The sequence below is a fragment of the Dama dama genome, chromosome 15, assembly GCF_033118175.1.
Source record: "Dama dama isolate Ldn47 chromosome 15, ASM3311817v1, whole genome shotgun sequence".
In the NCBI taxonomy this organism is placed as follows: Eukaryota; Metazoa; Chordata; class Mammalia; order Artiodactyla; family Cervidae; genus Dama; species Dama dama.
Window position 1 is genome coordinate 77,465,344 of NC_083695.1, and position 19,468 is coordinate 77,484,811.

A 19,468-nucleotide genomic window follows, 5' to 3' on the forward strand; every position below is an offset into this window, starting at 1 on the left:
ATGTCACAGTGGAGAAAGGAATGGCAGCCCACTCCAGTATTCTTGCCTGGACAGATGAGCCTGGCGGGCTACAGTCCGTGCGGTCGCAGAGAGTCGGACATGGCTGAGCAACTAGCACTACAGTGTCGTCGTTCACTGACAGAATAATAATGCTCTTGCACTTATTTCCAATCTCTGAATTCTCTGAAACTTGGGAGAGTGATCCAGTTCTCTGCTTGTTTTCCCCCCACCTCCGAAATTGACACAGATCCCTGGAATGTCATTAGAAAGACACTAGTGAAGCATCCTTATTTAATTTGGGAAGCACTTTAAAGACAAAGTTAACTTGTCTTTTCTAAGTGGTCGTTTTTACTGTTGCTTTTTAATTCAGTTTTCTGCATGTTGGAATCTTAGTTAATCATAACTAGCGAACTCTTGACCCAGTTTCCAAACACTGTTATAAGAAAGTAATGAAAATGAGTATACCATACCTCTGTAATAGTTCTAATTGCAGGAATTGAAATGATTGCTAAAGGTTTTTTGCACTGTAGTTGGCTAGACTTACGGTATATAGACTTATCAGAGTATTTTTGACATCAGTAACTAACTCTTAAAAATGTAAAGGGTAAAAATTAGCTCCATTTAGGCATTTCTTAGAACTTTGATCACTATTTTCTTCAGCAGGAGAGAAGGATGCAAATGAATATAACTAGATGAGGAATATGAGACAAGGTGACTGCTCTGCTAGGTTTTAAGGCTTAACTTATTCTGTAGGCTAATACATGTTTTCTGTAAGTATTGGAGTAATGTTGTATCTAAGAAAGTTACTCATACAGTGACTTTCTGAAAAATAGTCAAAGCAGAAATTCGAAAGAAATTGACAAACATCAGACAGTTGCTGAAAGTTGAAAGGCACCAAAATATTTATCTCCAAAATGTGTGACACAGGCTTCCACTTCTATACAGGCCTACTTTGGAGACATTGTCAATTGATCTCAGACCACTTCAACAAAGCAACTATCACAATAAAGTGTCACACAAATTTTTTGTTTCGAAGTGTATACAAAAGTTATGTTACAAAGTACTGTAGTCTATTAAGAGTGCAGTACCATTTTGTCTAAAAACTATACATGCCTTAATTAAAAATACTTTATTGATAAAGTATCATTCAGGTGATAGACTAGCTCTTTTGATTTCCTTCAGTTATTTCTGGCTCTTGATTTAAAGTGAAAGACATAATTCTAACTTTGACGTGGTTAGAAGTCACTGTAGGGTCATTATTGGCTTAATTTCAATATTGTATTTCAGGGGAGAGGGAGAAAGACAGGGAAGCAACTGTTTGGTGGAGCATAAAGCATATACATAGCATTTATCAATTAAGTTCACCATCTTAAATAAGTGCAGTTCATGGCACCCCAAAATAATTACACTAGTAACATCCAAGATCACTGATCATAGATTTCCAAAACAAGTATAATAACAACATAAAAGTTTGAAATATAGTGAGAATTACTAAAATGTGACATAGAGACATTAAGTGAGCAAATGCTTTTATGAAAAATGGCACAAGTAGATTTGTAGGTTTGCCACAAACCTTTGATGTGTAAACACGCAGTATCAGTGAAGCACAATAAAGAAAAGTATAATAAAATGAGGTATCCTTTTAATTTCTAATACTAGTAATACTGTTTAAAACTAGAGGCTAATATTTAACCTAGCCCAACTAAAAAGGTTGTAGCAACAATTGCATTGTTGAATCAGAAATTAACCAGCCATGACAAAAAAATACATTGAACTAAATTCTCATTACTCATTTTTGGTATCAAAATGAATTTATATTATTTTTAAAATTAAATTTGATTTAAACCTGTGATAGCAGATATCATCATATTCATCCATGTAGCTTACCATGGGTCTTGGCTATAGAAGTATAAAATGTCTGTTTTTCTGCTCTGCTTATTTTAGGTATTCAGTAGTGACTAATATGCTCAAGCTGGATATGCTTAGATAATGAGAGCCTATAGCTTTCACTTTTGTTTATAAAAATTTATTTTGAGAAATTTTTAACCATTGTCAACTTTTTAGAGATATTTTGAATTGTTTATATTTAACTCGTGAAAAATATTGAACCTTTCTGATCTCACAAAATAATTGTGCATCTTGTATTTTAAGTAATTATCATTTATTACTTTGATGTTATTCAACTGGGCCTTGTCTAAAGGTTAATATTTTATTTAAGTGTGCCAGTACTTTCCAATAATTGATTTTAAAAATTGACTTGCAGCTGTATATTTCATTATTTCTCTAAGATGGTGGGCACAAAAGTGGCTTCAGTTTCATCCTGATTGGTAGAGTGTAGTGTGTAGTTTCTTGGTACAAAAAGTTAAGGATCTTGCTGAAATAGTACTTGAAAGTAATTCATAAATATTGCTTGATAGCCTGGAAGAGTGACAGGCTTACCAGATTTAAAAAAAAATTCCTTTTTTTTTTTTATGTTCACAGGAAATCTGTCCAGTTTAAGTCGTCTTGGTCTGAGATATAACAGACTGTCAGCAATACCCAGATCATTGGCAAAATGCAGTGCACTTGAAGAATTAAATTTAGAGAACAATAACATTTCTACTTTACCAGAGGTAAGAAGTGAATTATGGTAAACTCTTGAAACGAGCCTGTAAGATAATGAAGGGAAGATTAATCAGTCTTTACAGCTTGGTAAATAATTTGATGATTGAGATTGCTTAAATAACGGGTATGCTGTGGATACATATCCCATCGCTGAGATAAAAAATTCCAAAAAAGAAAGAGTAGGTATGATTATAGGAACAAAAATCAAGGTGAAAAGTTGGTGTGCTACTTCTACTTAGTGAAAGTGAAGTCGCTCAGTCTTGTCCCACTGTTTGTGACCCCATGGACTGTAGTCTACCAGGCTCTTCCGTCCATGGGATTTTCCAGGGAAGAATACTGGAGTGGGTTGCCATTTCCTTCTCCAGGAGATCTTCCCAACCCGAGGATTTAACTCGGGTCTCCCGCATTGTAGTCAGATGCTTTACCATCTGAGCCGCCAGGGAAGTCCGTGTAAATCTTTCTCATGTCATTTGGGACTTGATAATAAAAGCTATTAAGAAGTTGTAGGGCTGATGTAAAACTCAACTACCCTAGTACCCCAGTTCAGTTACTTAAAAAAAAAAAAAAAACTTACTGTGGAAAGATAGTAAAAGAATGGCTACTTAGATCTACTTGTTACTTAGTACTACTTATTATTGAGATTAGTATGAGTTGCAACATTGCTATGACCCAAATTATTGCTCTGCTTATACAATAATATTAAGCCCATTTAGCATATACCAGTCACCAGAATCTGTTACTTTTTACCACACTATTTTTCATTTGGGTTTCGTTGGTTCTATTAGAAAAATATTTTCACTTATTTTGCTTAGAGATTAATTGGACAAGATGCAATATTTTTTTCTAAATTGTCTTTCTTAACTTTATTATTTTTTACTCTTGCCATTCCTTCTTTTGATACCTACTGTTTTAGCATACCCAGCAACTAATAAGTTTACTTGTAGTTATTCAAGCATATTTTACTGTAGTATTCTAACATGAGTGGAATTTTGGACTTAATGGATTGACTGAACTTTGCAAAGTCTTTTTTTTTTCCTAATAATTAAAAATATCTTGTATAGTTTCTAGTCTGGACCAGTTCACTAAAACTACTGTGACAGTATCTCACCTGTGGCAAAAGAGCACTATTATTGGTAGTAAGTAGTAATTTGGGATTAGGAATAGAATCCACAGATTGTAGATATAGCCCTGACAGCTAGACTGTTTGGGTTTTTTAATTTCTGTGATAATGGTAATTCTTCACTTCAAAATGGGTGAAGTTCTACCATTTAATGTCATCTGCTTTTCTAACAGTGATTCCTATCCCATAATAAGGCAAAATAATTAACACATTAATTAGATCTTGTTGGCATTCTTTTAGGGTGTGATTTATGAGTTTAAGTAAGACTGACCACTTTTACAATGTCATTATGTCTAAATGTAAAGACCAGGTATATACCAAGTTTCACCTAGTGAGAAATTTTAATATTTATTTATATATCCAGTCATGTTGTCACTGAAGGGAGACATAATTATTGGGTATCTTAGGATAAAGACATGTGCTGAGTACTTTCATATAACTTTGTGACTGAAATAAGTCAGGATTTATTTTTGATAAGAGAATTATAAAGAAGACAGCTCTTTTCAGTCTGTCTGTGGAAGAAGGGGTATGTGTGTGTATTTAAACATGCCCATTTTCAGATAGAGAAGTATGGATGGAATCCTTGATAGGCCTTGTTCAAACTTTGGAAAGCATTAAGTTTTATTTAAAAGTAGTCTATGTGCTTTGGAAGTAGCATGTTCTTAATGCAAATGTGTAATTATCTGCATTTATAATAACAAGAAAAACAATAAAAACCATTAAACAGCACTTAGATGTTCAAGCTGGCAAGAAAAATTGGGAAAGTGGTTTTCAAAGGGGGCTCATTATATTGCTGAAATCAGAGCTGGCAAAATCACTATATACTTTTCCGTTTGAAGACTGTCTGAAAATGGACTCGTTTTAATGGATGCCTAAAGACGAAAGGAGAAGGAACTTAATAAGTTTAAGCACATATACTCAAGGCATCAGGCTGGAAGCTTTATATGTATTGTTTCATTTATATCTTCACTGTAATCCTACTGGTTATTGGAATGGTCTCAGCAAATAGCGAAATAAGACTTGAGAAGTCATGTTTTTGGCCAAATGTGTCACCCTGAAATATTTTTTCTGGGAATATAGTGAGAGATATATTGATTAATTAATTCACTGAAGCTCACCTGGCTGATAAGTAGAAGATCTGAGATGGGAACCCAGATGTGTTTGACTCTGCAGCAATGAGCAGCAACCCCAAAGCTTCACAGTATGACCTTAGAATGGAAAGGTTGGAGAGCTGCCTTACAGCAAAATCCAGAATGTTTTCTTCTGCTTCTCTGAGTATTTAAAATGGTTTTTTATCCTTTAAGATTTGACTCACTTTCAACTGTCTTCTGCTTTTCCAGTTATTCCAGTATTTCTCCTTTACTTTGAATTTAAATAAAGAAGTGATTTATAAAGTTACTTATATATATTTATTTATTTAAAAAATCTTTACTACAACCTATAAAACAAGACATCATCCTCTTACAAATGAATAGAACAAAAGTTCAGAGAGATAACTTGCTCAAAGTCACGAACTACTAAAAGATGGGGCCAGGATTTAAAACTATTTTATAGCCTGAACCAGTGTTTCTCAAACATTAATGAGCATATAAGTCACCTGGAAATCTTAAGATTCAAAATATGATTCTGTGGGGGTGGGGCTTAAGAGTCCACATTTCTAACAAGCTCTCTGGGTTTACAGATGCTGCTCTTCCTTGAGCCAGACTTTGAATAGCAAGAGCCTATTCTGTATAATTTATTATTGATTATATAGAGTTGTATATTATTTTCTTTTTCCTATCTGTGTGCTTTCTTTCTTTCTTTTTTTTTTTATTGGCTTTATTTCTCTAAATGGAATTTAGTCTTCTTGATGTTAGAGATCCTTTTATAATACTAAACACCTAGCACTGTGGTTACATGGTGGGAGACTGAAGTAAGAGGGCATATGGGGTTATGTGCTAAGTGAATACTTGTTTGATAGATGTATATTCTCTCAGAAATTTACAGTATGGAAAAGCAATGTATTATATAATATCAAAAAGTATTGTTATCTTCTGAATTTAATATTCCTAAAAGGAACATTTAAATTACTGAATGATACCTTATTCTGTGTCAGGTATTATATTAATCTTAATAATAATTTAGAGATAGACACTTAACTAAGACTTGGATAGCACTGATTACACAGCAGGTAACGGAGTCAGGACTTGAACCCAGGACTGTCTGATACCAGTCCTCGCTAAGGTCCTGTATGAGAGGTCTCAAACTGGCCACTCATGAAACACCTCTTACCCACAGATATATTATCTTTACCCTGTAGAGTATTTTAAATAAAGCCAAAGAATAAAAGGAGATTTAATATAAGTAAATGCATTTCCTGTTTCTTCCTAAATTCTGAAAATCTGACTACATTGGCTGCACGTCTCTGCAAGGTAACAATTAGCTAGAGCTGAGTAGTGAGTGACTTTCCTTCTGGATGAGGCATTACAGAACCGGCCCAACCAGTCTCTGTCATTTGTTACCTGCAAGACTCTCCCAGGCGTTTGGTATTGCTGCTCTGTGTTCTACAGAATAAGTCTTGTTATAGCTCTAATTCTTATGCTTATTTCATTTTTTCTTTTTAACAGAGTCTTTTATCAAGTCTTGTGAAACTGAATAGTTTGACCTTAGCTAGAAATTGCTTCCAGTTATATCCAGTAGGTGGTCCATCTCAGTTTTCCACTATCTATTCCCTCAACATGGAACACAATCGAATCAACAAAATCCCATTTGGAATTTTCTCCAGAGCAAAAGTATTAAGTAAGCTGAATATGAAGGTAAGCCTCTATTTGTACTAGGGGAAAAGCACTACTTTAACTGGTGCTTTTAGTGTATTTATGATTTATCAGAATGGGCAATTGTTTCTTCCTGATGCTGTGCTCATTTTTTAATTGGATTGTTTCGGTTTTTCTGTTTTACTGTTGAGTTGCAGGAGTTCTTTATATATTTTGGATGTTAATGCTTTGTCAGTTACATGATTTGCAAATATTTTCTCCCAGTGGGTGATTTTTAGTTTCTTATTGCTTGTCTGTATTCTCTACAATGAATGAATCTCATTTGTAGTAAGGAAAGTAAATTTTATTGCAGAAGGAAGAAAGAAATGAAAAATGATTTGTCCACTGATTTAATTTGTAGTGAACAAACTTTTTTTTCTTGACTTCCTGCTTTTGCATTCCAGTCCCCTCTAATGAAAAGGACATCTTTTTTTGAGTTTTAGTTCTAAAAGGTCTTGTAGGTCTCCATAAAACTGTTCAACTTCAGCTTCTTCAGTGTTACTGGTTGGGGCATAGACTTGGAATGCAAAAGTAGGAAGTCAAAAACACCTGGAGTAATAGACAAATTTGGCCTTGGTACAGAATGAAGCAGGGCGAAGGCTAATAGAGTTTTGCCAAGAGAACCCACTGGTCATAGCAAACAGCCTTTTCCAACATCACAAGAGAAGACTGTACACGTGGACATCACCAGATGGTCAACACCGAAATCAGATTGATTATATTCTTTGCAGTCAAAGATGGAGAAGCTGTATACAGTCAGCAAAAACAAGAACAGGAGCTGACTGTGGCTCAGATCATGAACTCCTTATTGCCAAATTCAGACTTAAATTGAAGAAAGTAGAGAAAACCACTGGACCATTCAGGTATGACCTAAACCAAATCCCTTATGACTATACAGTGGAAGTGAGAATTAGATTTAAGGGACTAGATCTGATAGACAAAGTGCCTGATGAATTAATGGACGGAGGTTCGTGACATTATACAGGAGACAGGGATCAAGACCATCCCCAAGAAAAAGAAATGCAAAAAGGCAAAATGGCTGTCTGAGGATGCCTTACAAATTGCTGTAAAAAGAAGAGAAGCGAAAATCAAAGGAGAAAAGGAAAGATGTACCCATTTGAATGCAGAGTTCCAAAGAATAGCAAGGAGAGATAAGAAAGCCTTCTTCAGCGATCATTGCACAGAAATAGAGGAAAACAATAGAATGGGAAAGACTAGAGATCTCTTCAAGAAAATTAGAGATACCAAGGGAACATTTCATGCAAAGATAGGCTCGATGAAGGACAGAAATGGTATGGACCTAACAGAAGCAGAAGATATTAAGAAGAGGTGGCAAGAATACACCAAAGAACAGTACAAAAAAGATCTTCACAACCAATATAATCATGATGGTGTGATTACTCACACTCGGCTAGAGCCAGACATCCTGGAATGTTACGTCAAGAGGGCCTTAGGAAGCATCACTATGAACAAAGCTAGTGGAGGTGATAGAATTCCAGTTGAGCTATTTCAAATCCTGAAAGATGATGCTGTGAAAGTGCTGCACTCAATAGGCCAGCAAATTTGGAAAACTCAGCAGTGACCACAGGACTGGAAAGGTCAGTTTTCATTCCAATCCCAAAGAAAGGCAATGCCAAAGAATGTTCAAACTACTGCACAGTTGCACTCATCTCACATGCTAACAAAGTAATGCTCAAAATTCTCCAAGCCAGGTTTCAACAGTAAGTGAACCGTGGACTTCCAGATGTTCAAGCTGGTTTTAGAAAAGGCAGAGGAATCAGAGATCAAACTGCCAACATCTATTGAATCATCGAAAAAGCAAGAGAATACCAGAAAGACATCTACTTCTGCTTGATTTGTTACACCAAAGCCTTTGACATAAGCCTTTGTGTGGGTCACAACAAACTGTGGAAAATTCTTCTAGAGATGGGAATACTAGACCACCTAACCTGCCTTCTGAGAAATCTGTATGCAGGTCAAGAAGCAACAGTTAGAACCGGACATGGAACAACAGACTGGATTAAATTGGGAAAGCAGTATGTCAAAGCTGTATATTGTCACCCTGCTTATATAACTTATATGCAGAGTACATCATGAGAAATGCCAGGCTGGATGAAGCACAAGCTGAATCAAGATTGCCAGGAGAAATATCAGTAGCCTCAGATATGCAGATGACACCGCCCTTATGTCAGAAAAGGAAGAAGAACTAAAGAGCCTCTTGATGAAAGTGAAAGAGGAGAGAGAAGAAGCTGCCTTAAAACTCAACATTCAGAAAATGAAGATCATGGCATCTGGTTGCATTACTTCATGACAAGTAGATGGGGAAACAATGGAAATAGAGAGTTTATTACTTTGGGCTCCAGAATTACCCCAGATGGTGACTGTAGCCATGAAATTAGGAGGCGCTCCTTGGAAGAAAAGCTATAACCAACCTAGACAGCATATTAAAAAGCAGAGACATTACTTTGCCGACAAAGGTCTGTTTAGTCAAATCTATGGTTTTTCCAGTAGTCATGTATGGTTGTGAGAGTTGGACTATAAAGAAAGCTGAGTGCCGAAGAATTGATGCTTTTGAGCTGTGGTGTTGGAGAAGACTCTTGAGAGTCCCTTGGACTGCAAGGAGATCCAACCAGTCCATCCTAAAGGAAATCAGTGCTGAATATTCATTGGAAGGATTGATGCTGAAGCTGAAACTCCCAATACTTTGGCCACCTGATGTGAAAAACTGACTCCGTGGAAAAGACCCTGATGCTGGGAACGATTGAAGGCAGGAGGAGAAGGAGGCGACAGATAATGAAATGGTTGGATGGCATCACCTGCTCAATGGACATTATTTTGAGCAAGCTCCAGGGTTGATGATGGACAGGGAAGCCTGACGTGCTGTAGTCCATGGCGTCACAAAGAGTCGGACACGACTTAGCGACTGAACTTTACTGTATGGAAAACTTTAGAGGCTGCGCATTTTTGTTCCTTATTTTTTCTTTTTATATTTAAATATTTTAAAAAGGGAATGTCTTTTTCTGTTTAAGAATTCTCTTTCTATAGGGAGTTACATATGGAGCTTTATTTTTGTGGTTTTACCTTGAATGCTTCGTTTTGTCTCTGTCAGGACAATCAGTTGACATCACTTCCCTTGGATTTTGGAACTTGGACCAGTATGGTAGAATTGAATTTAGCTACTAATCAGCTCACAAAGATCCCTGAGGATGTGTCTGGTCTTGTTTCACTTGAGGTGAGTATAAAAGAGCATTTAGAACTCATTAGACTTTTCCACAGTTACCTCACTCATGAAGTTTCCAATTAAATAGTTTCATAATTGAAGATCATAATTAGAAATGTTAGTGCTCTCAGGACTTCCCTAGCAGTCCAGTGGTTCAGACTCCTTGCTCCCAATGCAGAGGGTCTGGATTTGATCCCTTGTTGGAGAACTAAGGTCCTGTATGCCACGTGAAGTGGTCATAAATAAATAGTCCAGATTCAGTCAACTGAAAAAAAAAAATGTAGTGCTCTCTTAAACATGCAGCTGTATTAGGATGATGAGGTGTTAACTTAATCTGGGCTCAATGCTTTTGAATTACTCTTGCCCACTAAAAGTTGGTCGGTTTTTGAATACTATAAAGTATCTTTGAAAGAAAGGGTCTCTAACGCGCAGCATCTTTTAGAATGTATTTTTTTTCTTAACTCTGTTTCTAAGAATGCTATACCATTGTCCTCTAAAATAATTCTGGGTTCCTCATATTGGCATTCAGCACTCTTCATATAATTCTGACCTACTTTTCCATCCTAATTACCTACCTCCTCTTTTATTTACTAACTGAATTGATTAGTTTCTTTGTTGGCAATATGTGCATATTTCTAGCTCTGTACCTTTATTGTTCCCAATATCTAGAATGCTCTTTTCTCATCCCCTTAAATTTTTCTTTTAAGATTATTTCTCACAATTAAAGATCTGTGTAGTCCATGGAGTTGCAAAGACTCAGACACAATTTAGCACCTGAACAACAACAAAGATCCATTTTCCTGTTACTTCCTCAAAGATTTCTCCTGCCTCTGAATCCCTAGCATTTTCATTCTTTTGATGAGGAAACTTACTAATAGTAAATATTTCTAAAATGGCCCTTTTTTTTTTTAATTCTAATTTTTCTATTCTTTTATTATTGTATTTAATAAGTATGGTGTAATGGCTAAAATAGCAGGAACTTTGAAGCCAAATAGGTCTGGGTACAATTCCACTTTTAACTCTATTTATGAATTTAATGTACCCAAGCTTCAGTTTCCTCAGCTGTGAAATGGGGATAGTAATATATTCCTCATAGAATTGTGCTAGTGCTAATGAAGTCACTCAGTTGTGTCTGATTCTTTGTGATTCCATGGTCTGTAGCCTGGCAGGTTCCTCCATCCATGGGATTTTCCAGGCAAGAATATTAGAGTGGGTTGCCATTTCCTTCTCCACATAGAATTGTAATTAGGACTTAATGCAATAATGCACATTTTTCATTTAGTATGTGGTGTTAGTGGTAAAGAATCCACCTGCCAGTGCAAGAGACATAGGATACACGGGTTCAATCCCTGGATTGGGAACATCCCTTGGAGGAGGGCATGGCAACCCATTCCAGTATTCTTGCCTGGAGACTCCCATGGACAAAGGAGCTTGGGGGGTTGCAGTCCAGTGGGTCACAAAGAGTTGGATACAACTGAAGCAACTTAGCGTGCAGGCATGCATGCAAATAGTAGCAAACTCAGTGATAGCTACTATTGTCATTTTCTTGGTCTTATTGAATATGTTTACTTCATTGTGTGTAGTATAACTTTGGAAGAAATAAGTGGGCATAAAAATATAGCTAGAACCTTACATAGATCTTTCCATTTAGTGCTCTTCTCACTATCCCCATATTCAGTATTGTTTCCCTACCTAACCCCCCTCCACTGTAACTTCTCTGAGAATGAAGACTTGTATCTTCTTCAACCTTTTTTCCCCCTCTTATTCAAGATACTGCAGGATGCCCTGCAATGTAATAAATTTACTACAAGTAATAACTAGTGGATTGATATAGGCAGTTTAGAGGTCAGTTGTTATCTACCTTAAATGATGGCTTGCTTGTAAGGAGTTTTGAATAAATAATTGGTTTCCTATTAGATATTTGTAACTATTCAAAATACCATTACCTGTATGAATCTTAGTGCAAGTAGTTAATAATTTTCATATTTTTTGTAATTTAGTTTAAATTATTTCCTTTTGCTTTCATTAGTTTTGACTTAAACTATTTTGTTTCCAATAACTATGGTAGTTTTTTTAGAATAGTAAGTTTAATGTCTTGTTATATAATTAGACATTACCCTTAATATTCACTGTTTAGAAAATTAACATTGCTTAATTTTAAGGCACACAATGATAATATATTTCTGTTTTGTGAGTTGTCAAACATTATCAATAATTTCTCTTTAGGTTCTAATATTATCAAACAATCTTCTAAAGAAGCTTCCTCATGGCCTTGGAAACCTTAGGAAGTTAAGAGAATTGGATCTAGAGGAGAACAAATTGGAATCCTTGCCAAATGAAATTGCTTATCTTAAGGATTTGCAGGTAAAACATTCTGATGAGTTTATAGGTATATAGTTAAAGTTTTTGGGATGCATTCCAAATTGTACATTTTTAAATTCTTGGACCAAATAGATTTTCCTGTTAGAACTGAATTTTATGTTCATGTAACATAGCTGCTTTTGTCTTCCTAACAAATGATAGTGTTTGAAAGAAAAACTTACTTAGTGATTTTTATATAATAAAAATTTCATGTAGCTCAGATGGTAAAGAATCTGCCTGCTATACAGGAGACCCAGGTTCAATATCTGGGTTGGGAAGATCCTCTGGAGAAAGGAATACAACCCACTCCAGTATTCTTGCCTGGAGAATCCCATGGATATAGAATCCTTGAGGGCTACAGTCTGTGGGGTCGCAGAGAGTCAGACATGACTGAGTGACTAATACTACACTACTACTATATAATAATATTCAATCTAATTTCCCTGTACATTTATCTTGCTGGTTTAGTAGATGTAGTTTTTAAAAAATTTACATCAGTTATAAGAAACACACATGTAACTGTCTTTTATCTTGTTAACCTTTTAGAAATTAGTCTTGACAAACAACCAACTGACCACTCTTCCCAGAGGCATTGGTCACCTTACCAATCTTACACATCTAGGCCTTGGAGAGAACCTACTTACTCATCTTCCTGAGGAAATTGGTATGAAACCTTTGGATATTTGACTCTGTACTAATAACATGCTTTTATTAGTTATTAGAACATGTGTTCAAGCAGTGTTTCAGATAAATATAACAAATCTACTATTTTTGTCAACTTACTCAAATTACATCAAGCTAAAGTTTTTTTTTATAGAGAACTAGTATGGGGTTGCAAAGAGTAAGGCATGACTGAGCAACTGTCACTCACTCTGTAGTAGTAGTAGTTGGTTAGTTTTTTTTGGGAATTATAATTTGAATTTTATATATTTTTTTCATGCATAGGTGATATTTTATTTCTTTTTTCATTTATTTATATTAGTTGGAGGCTAATTACTTTACAATTTTGTAGTGGTTTTTGCCATACATTGTTATTTTTATTAGGTTTCCTCATGGGGAATTGAGTTTAACATAACATTTGAGAATGTTTTAGCATGCTTGTATTTCAGTAGATTTAACATTAATTTGGAGGAGTTATCTTTCTTCTAAATTTAAAAATTACACAAGCTTGAATTAAATTAGTGTTTTATGCCAAAAGAACTTTCTCTTGTTAGGTTTTAGGATTGATATAATATTTGATTAATGTTAGTATTTGAGAGTTACTTTAGAATTTTCCAAGTGTTTTCATATCCATTATCTCATACTGTTAATATGAACACCTTGAATTTTACACAGTGCAAGTTGCTTCATGTTACAGAGAGTTTCAATCAGTTACAGTCACATAGTACTAAAATTAGTAATCCCATTTGTTATTCTCTCATCTATACCATGCTGTTTCAGAGGTACTATAGATTAGTGGTTAAGAATGGTTTTGGAGTACAATAGACAATTCAAAATCTGGCTCTACTGCTTCTGGCTTTGTGGCATTGAATAAGGTACAGAAGCTCACTAAGCTTCAAGTTCCTATCTATAAAATACGGATTCTAGTAACTTTCCGTAAAGTTGCTCTGAATAATACATAAAATCTTAAATGTAAACAAATCCAATATCTAGTAACTGTTTTTTAATTAGTTTTATTACATACCACTATCAAATATTACAGATTTTGAAATCTAAAATTGGAAACACATAAAGCAACTTTATATACTTATTTCTAGTGTGTTTATCCAACTGGCCATTTGCAATTGCTTGAGACTATTTGCCTAGAAAGTATGAGTATCCTAAGATCGTCTAAGGAAAAATTTTAAAAGATTACATAAATTGACTTTTGCCTTACTGGCAAATATATAATAACTCTCTTAGCAAAAGATTTATACAAAGTAACAAAACCTTTCACTTGAGAAATTTTTTACTAAGAGAGATTATCACATTTTCTTCAACATGAAAGTAATTATAGGCACTTACTATGTAAGTTGATTATATAAATTTTGGAATTAAAAAAAAAATACACATGAATGCCAAGCTGTCCCGAACAGAGTCTCTGGAGATGCAGTATATATATTTTCAAGGAAACTGAGCTTGAAAACCAAACATAAAGGAAGAGGTTTTTATTGGTGTAGCACGTGACCTAGACATCACTTTTTTTAACCTCTCCCTTGTTCATTTGAATAAGCAGGAAAGTTTGAGATGCATGGTTGTAGAGAGTTTTAAAACTAAGAGAAGAGAATAAAAGGCACTGTGTGTTCAGTATGCATGATACCCAGGATAAGGATCATGCTCAGTTGAGCTTTTTAAATAATAACTAATTTTTTAAAAATTGTTTTTTATAACAGGTACACTGGAGAATCTAGAAGAACTGTATTTGAATGACAACCCCAACCTGCATAGCCTTCCCTTTGAGCTGGCTCTTTGCAGCAAGCTTTCAATCATGAGTATTGAGAACTGTCCACTCAGCCATCTTCCACCTCAGATTGTTGCTGGGGGTCCTTCTTTCATCATTCAGTTCCTAAAGATGCAGGGTCCATATCGTGCCATGGTCTGATACAAATCTGCTGGTCCCACACACTGTTCAAAAATAGACTGCCATTAATGTTTCATATCTATATCTGTATCTATTTATGTAGATATTGATATATTTGGCAGATTTATAAAGACTACGTTTATGTGTTTCTGCTAATAGAGGAATCATAGCCATTTAGATTTTTTTAAATTCTGTACAAAAAGCTTATATAAGTTTTCTTTGCTGAACTTGATGGATGTTTTTCTGTTGTGTAATATGATATGCCAGTTTGCTTAAAACATTTGCCAACAAATTATGAAATTATTAAATTTAAGGGCCAGAGGTAGTATAGTTAGATATACTTTTTCTTAGCAAAAATTCTGGGCAAGCAATTTTGTTGCAACTTTTCGTATATATTTTCCCCTTACCAATTGTCAGATCTTTATAGTATTATAGGCCCTGAAGGTAGAATTTTTCTTTTAACTTATTTTGAAATTTGAGATGAATTTTATATATTGTTTACAGTCAGAGTAAATCACTGGATTTTATTTTATTTTTTTTGGTTTTGATTTGCTCTGTTTTGATCAGCAAAATCTCATTTATATCCTCTGCTAAAGAATTTGCATCAGCTGATTTAAATATTAAAAGATATCTGCTTGTTGAAACAACTGGCAAAGTGAAAAGATACAGTCAAAAATTTTTGAATTCCTTTAATTGTGTTTCTCTGATCAATTGTGAAGCAAAATATCTGAAGTAAGTCTTTGGTTTGGGGGAAAGTATTGATACCTTTTCTAGTATAAATATCTTTTCTGAAGTTTGGGGGAACAGAAACTTGTAGTGCAAAGGAGTTTTCATTCCTGAAAGTTGCAGACCCACAGAAACTAACAGAATAATTTGGCAAAAAAAGAAAAAGATACACATAAACACACACAAACACATTCTATATATGTATATACAATGCTATATAGATATGTATTTATTATATCATAAACTACGATAGGTAACTTTAAGGATTTCTCCCTAGCCTTGTACAATGAAATGAATGTTTTTCTTTGAACACTGCAATATATGTATGTTTCAAGGTTATTTAACAGTGTACTATGGTTTTATATCTTGACTTGCCTCGTACATCTTTCAGTTCTGGAATATCTGCGTCTAAGCACAATATCTTCACACTGTGCTATATTGCTGCTGAATTAAATGCACTTTTCCCCACAAATGGGGCACTGGCTTCAAACAATTCAGTTCAGTACCATTGATTTCAATCTCATCTTTCCTTTCTTAGTAGTTGTTAATACAGTTACAGAAAAGAGCACATTGCATAAAAGTCATTGATAGTTAAGTGGAAGTTCTGTGAGATATGCATGTGCTATTTGGTATATTTTCTTTTGCTTTACTGCTTTTAAGGCTAGCAGTATTGTAAATGTGTGCCCCTTATTACAGTACCCTTACTTTTGATAGTGTTGGTCTAAGTCAATTTAATTATTGAAGAGACTCACAGAGCAAGTGCATTCTAGATATATCATCCTAAAAAACACTTCCCATATAATGAATATTATGTATAATTACATGTTGCTGCTTGGTTTTCTTTTTTTTTTTTCTATTTAGATGGGCATTGTAATTTAAATAAAACCATTTTTGAAGTGAGGTTATAACATTGAGATGGAAATTTGGAATGCTGGTTTGCTTTTCCTGGCACTCAAAACCAGGACTAAGTTTGAAGTTGAACCTATAGTCGCAATTGGCAGTTTTTTAAGGAGCAACTAAGAAATGGAAGGCAGGTAAAGATATAAAACCGTAGAATGCTTAAATGTGCTGTAAAACTATTGTAGATGTCACTGGATTTTACCAGGTAATATCCTTTCTTCTTTTTTTTTCCATCTACTGTGGCTTTTCAGTTAAAATTGTGTTTATAAAAGGAATTTGTTTATTACAGCTCTACCTGAAGCTTGTGTGTATGTGTGGTTTTTAAAAATCTCATATCAAGGTGTGTTTATATCTTACGATAATGGAACTTGAACTTTAAAGGCAGTAACCTGTCTTTTTTTTAATGGGTATTGTTTCTTAAAAATGAAAATAGATACAGTTTTTGAAATATTTTTGTTCCCCTACATTCATTTATGTTAGTTTATAACAGAAATGCAAGGTGATCACAACCCATGTAGAAGTTACAGACAACCATCTATAGCTGAGGAATTTATAATTTTTTTAAGGTGCATAAAATATGTCACATGTATGGCTGCCACCTTGGAGAGCTTGTGGATTTCATTACTTCTAATATGAAGCTAAAATGGACTCTTAATTTCCCAATTATCCTTGTGCAGTCAGGATATTTAATATTTAAATAGTCTAAATATAATAAGGGATATTATTGAATGACTACATATGAGCTGATAATTTCCTAAACTGCAGTGGAACTAATTGCCATGTCCAACAATGGTCCTTTCTTTTAAAGAAATTAGGTTTGATCTCTCTGTGAGGCTCAGTAAATAAAGAATGTCATAGAATGTTACATTTTAAAAATATTGCTCTAAACTTTGCTTTTTGTTAATATATATAGTAGCAAATTGACAGTGACAATGTCAAAAAATCCTTTGTGGTAGTTTAGTACTTTTAAAATCCCAAATGATTATTTCATACAGAAAGAAGGGAGAGATGCTAAGTAATTTATGGATTTGATGGATACAAATGAAAACAGTAGACAATAGAAATTCTTTCAGGAGGAAAAACACATAAAATATTTATTTGTACTTTTACTGAAAGGTGGGTGATACAATTGGATGCAATTGGAATGAGCTCTGTAAATATATTTGCACATTTCTAATTTATCTCATTGTAAAGCCTGAATTTAAGACTTTTAATTTTGTATTGAGATATAGCCAGTTAACAATGTTGTGAGTTTCAGGTGAATGAATCATTTAAAATAGATAAACTGTTACACATCATAATTTATCTAGTCTTTCTCTGCTAACTTTTGTGGTAACTTTTGTTTTTCATCTCAGTTATTGCTAAGCCATTCATACATATTGAGTTTAGATTTCAGCTTGCAGAATTTGTCATTTTGCATGAGTAAGAAGGGGTCATGGTTAAAGGGTATAAAGGGGGACACTTTGAAATGGAAAGTGGGCACTGTGAATAACCATACATCAGAAATGTCTCTGGAAAACCAGGGTATATGGTTATTCTTGCATGATTAAAAATTAGATGAAAGCAAATGACATAACCCCTAAAAGCAGAAGAATACATTCCTGCAGTTTTCAAATTTAACTAATTAACTTGTGAAGAAAGATTTCCTTTTGCTTATACCCGATGATGGTATAAGGTGATATACCACATCCAGTTCATGTATTATCACTCAGTTATGTCCAACTCTTTGTGACCCTTTGGATATAGCCCAAAGGCTCTCTGCCCATGAGGTTTTCCAGGCAAGAATATTGGAGTGGGTTGCCATTTTCTCCTCCAGAGAATCTTCACAACCCAGGGATCTGAACCCACATCTCTTGTGTCTCCTGCATTGACAGGCGAGTTCTTTACCTGCTGAGCCATCAGGGAAGATATACCACATAGCTTTAGCTAAAACTTTTGCCTATTTTTTTGGTTAGTTTAGCCTTTAAGAGCCAACTTGGGTAACTGGAATACACTTGACAATCTTTGGTTAATTATCAAATCTCTGAGAATTTAAATATGTAAGAGTTGTGATACTGATTTGATATCTAAGAGAGTATCTTGAATGTTTATTAAAGTATTACTATTATGAGAATTTTATAAAACATATCAGTACTTGTTATTGAATAGAATGCCTTCTTAAACCTGCCAACAGTAATTCTAAGGAAACATTTGTGAGTTTAATTTTTAACTTTGAAATATAAGTTAAAATATAAAAAAGGTTTAAACTATAGTTGGAGTTTAAACTTTTAAAACACTTTTTCTTTACACACTTGGTATTATCCTGTTGATAGCATACATTCTAAATATAAACTATTTTGAATATAAATACCTGTTTGTGGTCAAGACTTCAACTGGCTAGTTGTTTCTAGTGTTTCAGACTGGGGGCTTTTTAAAGTTTGGTAGGAGTAATAGTGCCCACTACTGAAAGGAGTATGAATTCTGCATGTTGTGCAGCATAAAACACCGCTGCATGTTAGGGGGAATTTAGTCACGTCACAAATTTGTATATTTATTATGCCAGTTTTTCAGCAGATGGCAGTAAAGTGTCTTGTTCTAACAATCACGATACTATGTCAAATTTCTGACAGACGGAAGTAAAGAGTCTTGAGGAAGGGGCATTCTGCCCCCTCCCCCCATTTGTACAAGGCACTAGGTGGGAGAGTGGAGAGATTTGATCTCTTCATGCAAATTTTAGAGCTTCATCCTAACGATCCTAACAAATGATGTTTTAATGACAATAAAATCAGTTTGTTATAGGTACTACTAAAAGGGATCTTACTCTAAAAATCTAATCAGCATCTGTAGGTGCTTCATCAGTTACCATTATTATTTAGAGTCCATGTATTATTTACCGTTTATCATTCTGGCAGCATATATATGGTGAATTTAACCTTCCATTAGTCTGATCAGGCTTAATATACAAATAACATTTGCACTAGTCATCTCTATATCATTTCTTTCATGATTTCGTGGGAATTATTTTTCATTAAGGCTAGCTAGCTAGCTAGCTAGCACATAAAACCTCATTCCAATACCAAAGGGAATGTTTCATATATGGCTCAAAACATTTAATATTTGTCTTTATAGTTTTCCTCATATCTCACCTCAAAACTCATTTTTAACAGTTCAGAAAAAGTTATGAAACAAAGTATTTTATATGATGA

At 34.4% G+C, this 19,468-nt stretch overlaps 1 protein-coding gene across 2 annotated transcripts in view; it reads left to right on the plus strand.

Annotated features, from left to right (window-relative positions):
- Window positions 1–16,583, plus strand: part of SHOC2 (SHOC2 leucine rich repeat scaffold protein) — an 81,284-nt gene extending 64,701 nt beyond the window's left edge. For both annotated transcript variants that reach the window (XM_061162619.1, XM_061162620.1), the window contains exons 4-9: window positions 2,482–2,612; window positions 6,331–6,519; window positions 9,626–9,748; window positions 11,963–12,100; window positions 12,644–12,761; window positions 14,470–16,583. In XM_061162619.1, the coding sequence (XP_061018602.1) occupies window positions 2,482–2,612; window positions 6,331–6,519; window positions 9,626–9,748; window positions 11,963–12,100; window positions 12,644–12,761; window positions 14,470–14,678 (908 nt within the window). In that variant the 3' untranslated portion in view covers window positions 14,679–16,583. The remainder of the gene's footprint in view (window positions 1–2,481; window positions 2,613–6,330; window positions 6,520–9,625; window positions 9,749–11,962; window positions 12,101–12,643; window positions 12,762–14,469) is intronic.
- Window positions 16,584–19,468: the final 2,885 nt, after the last annotated feature.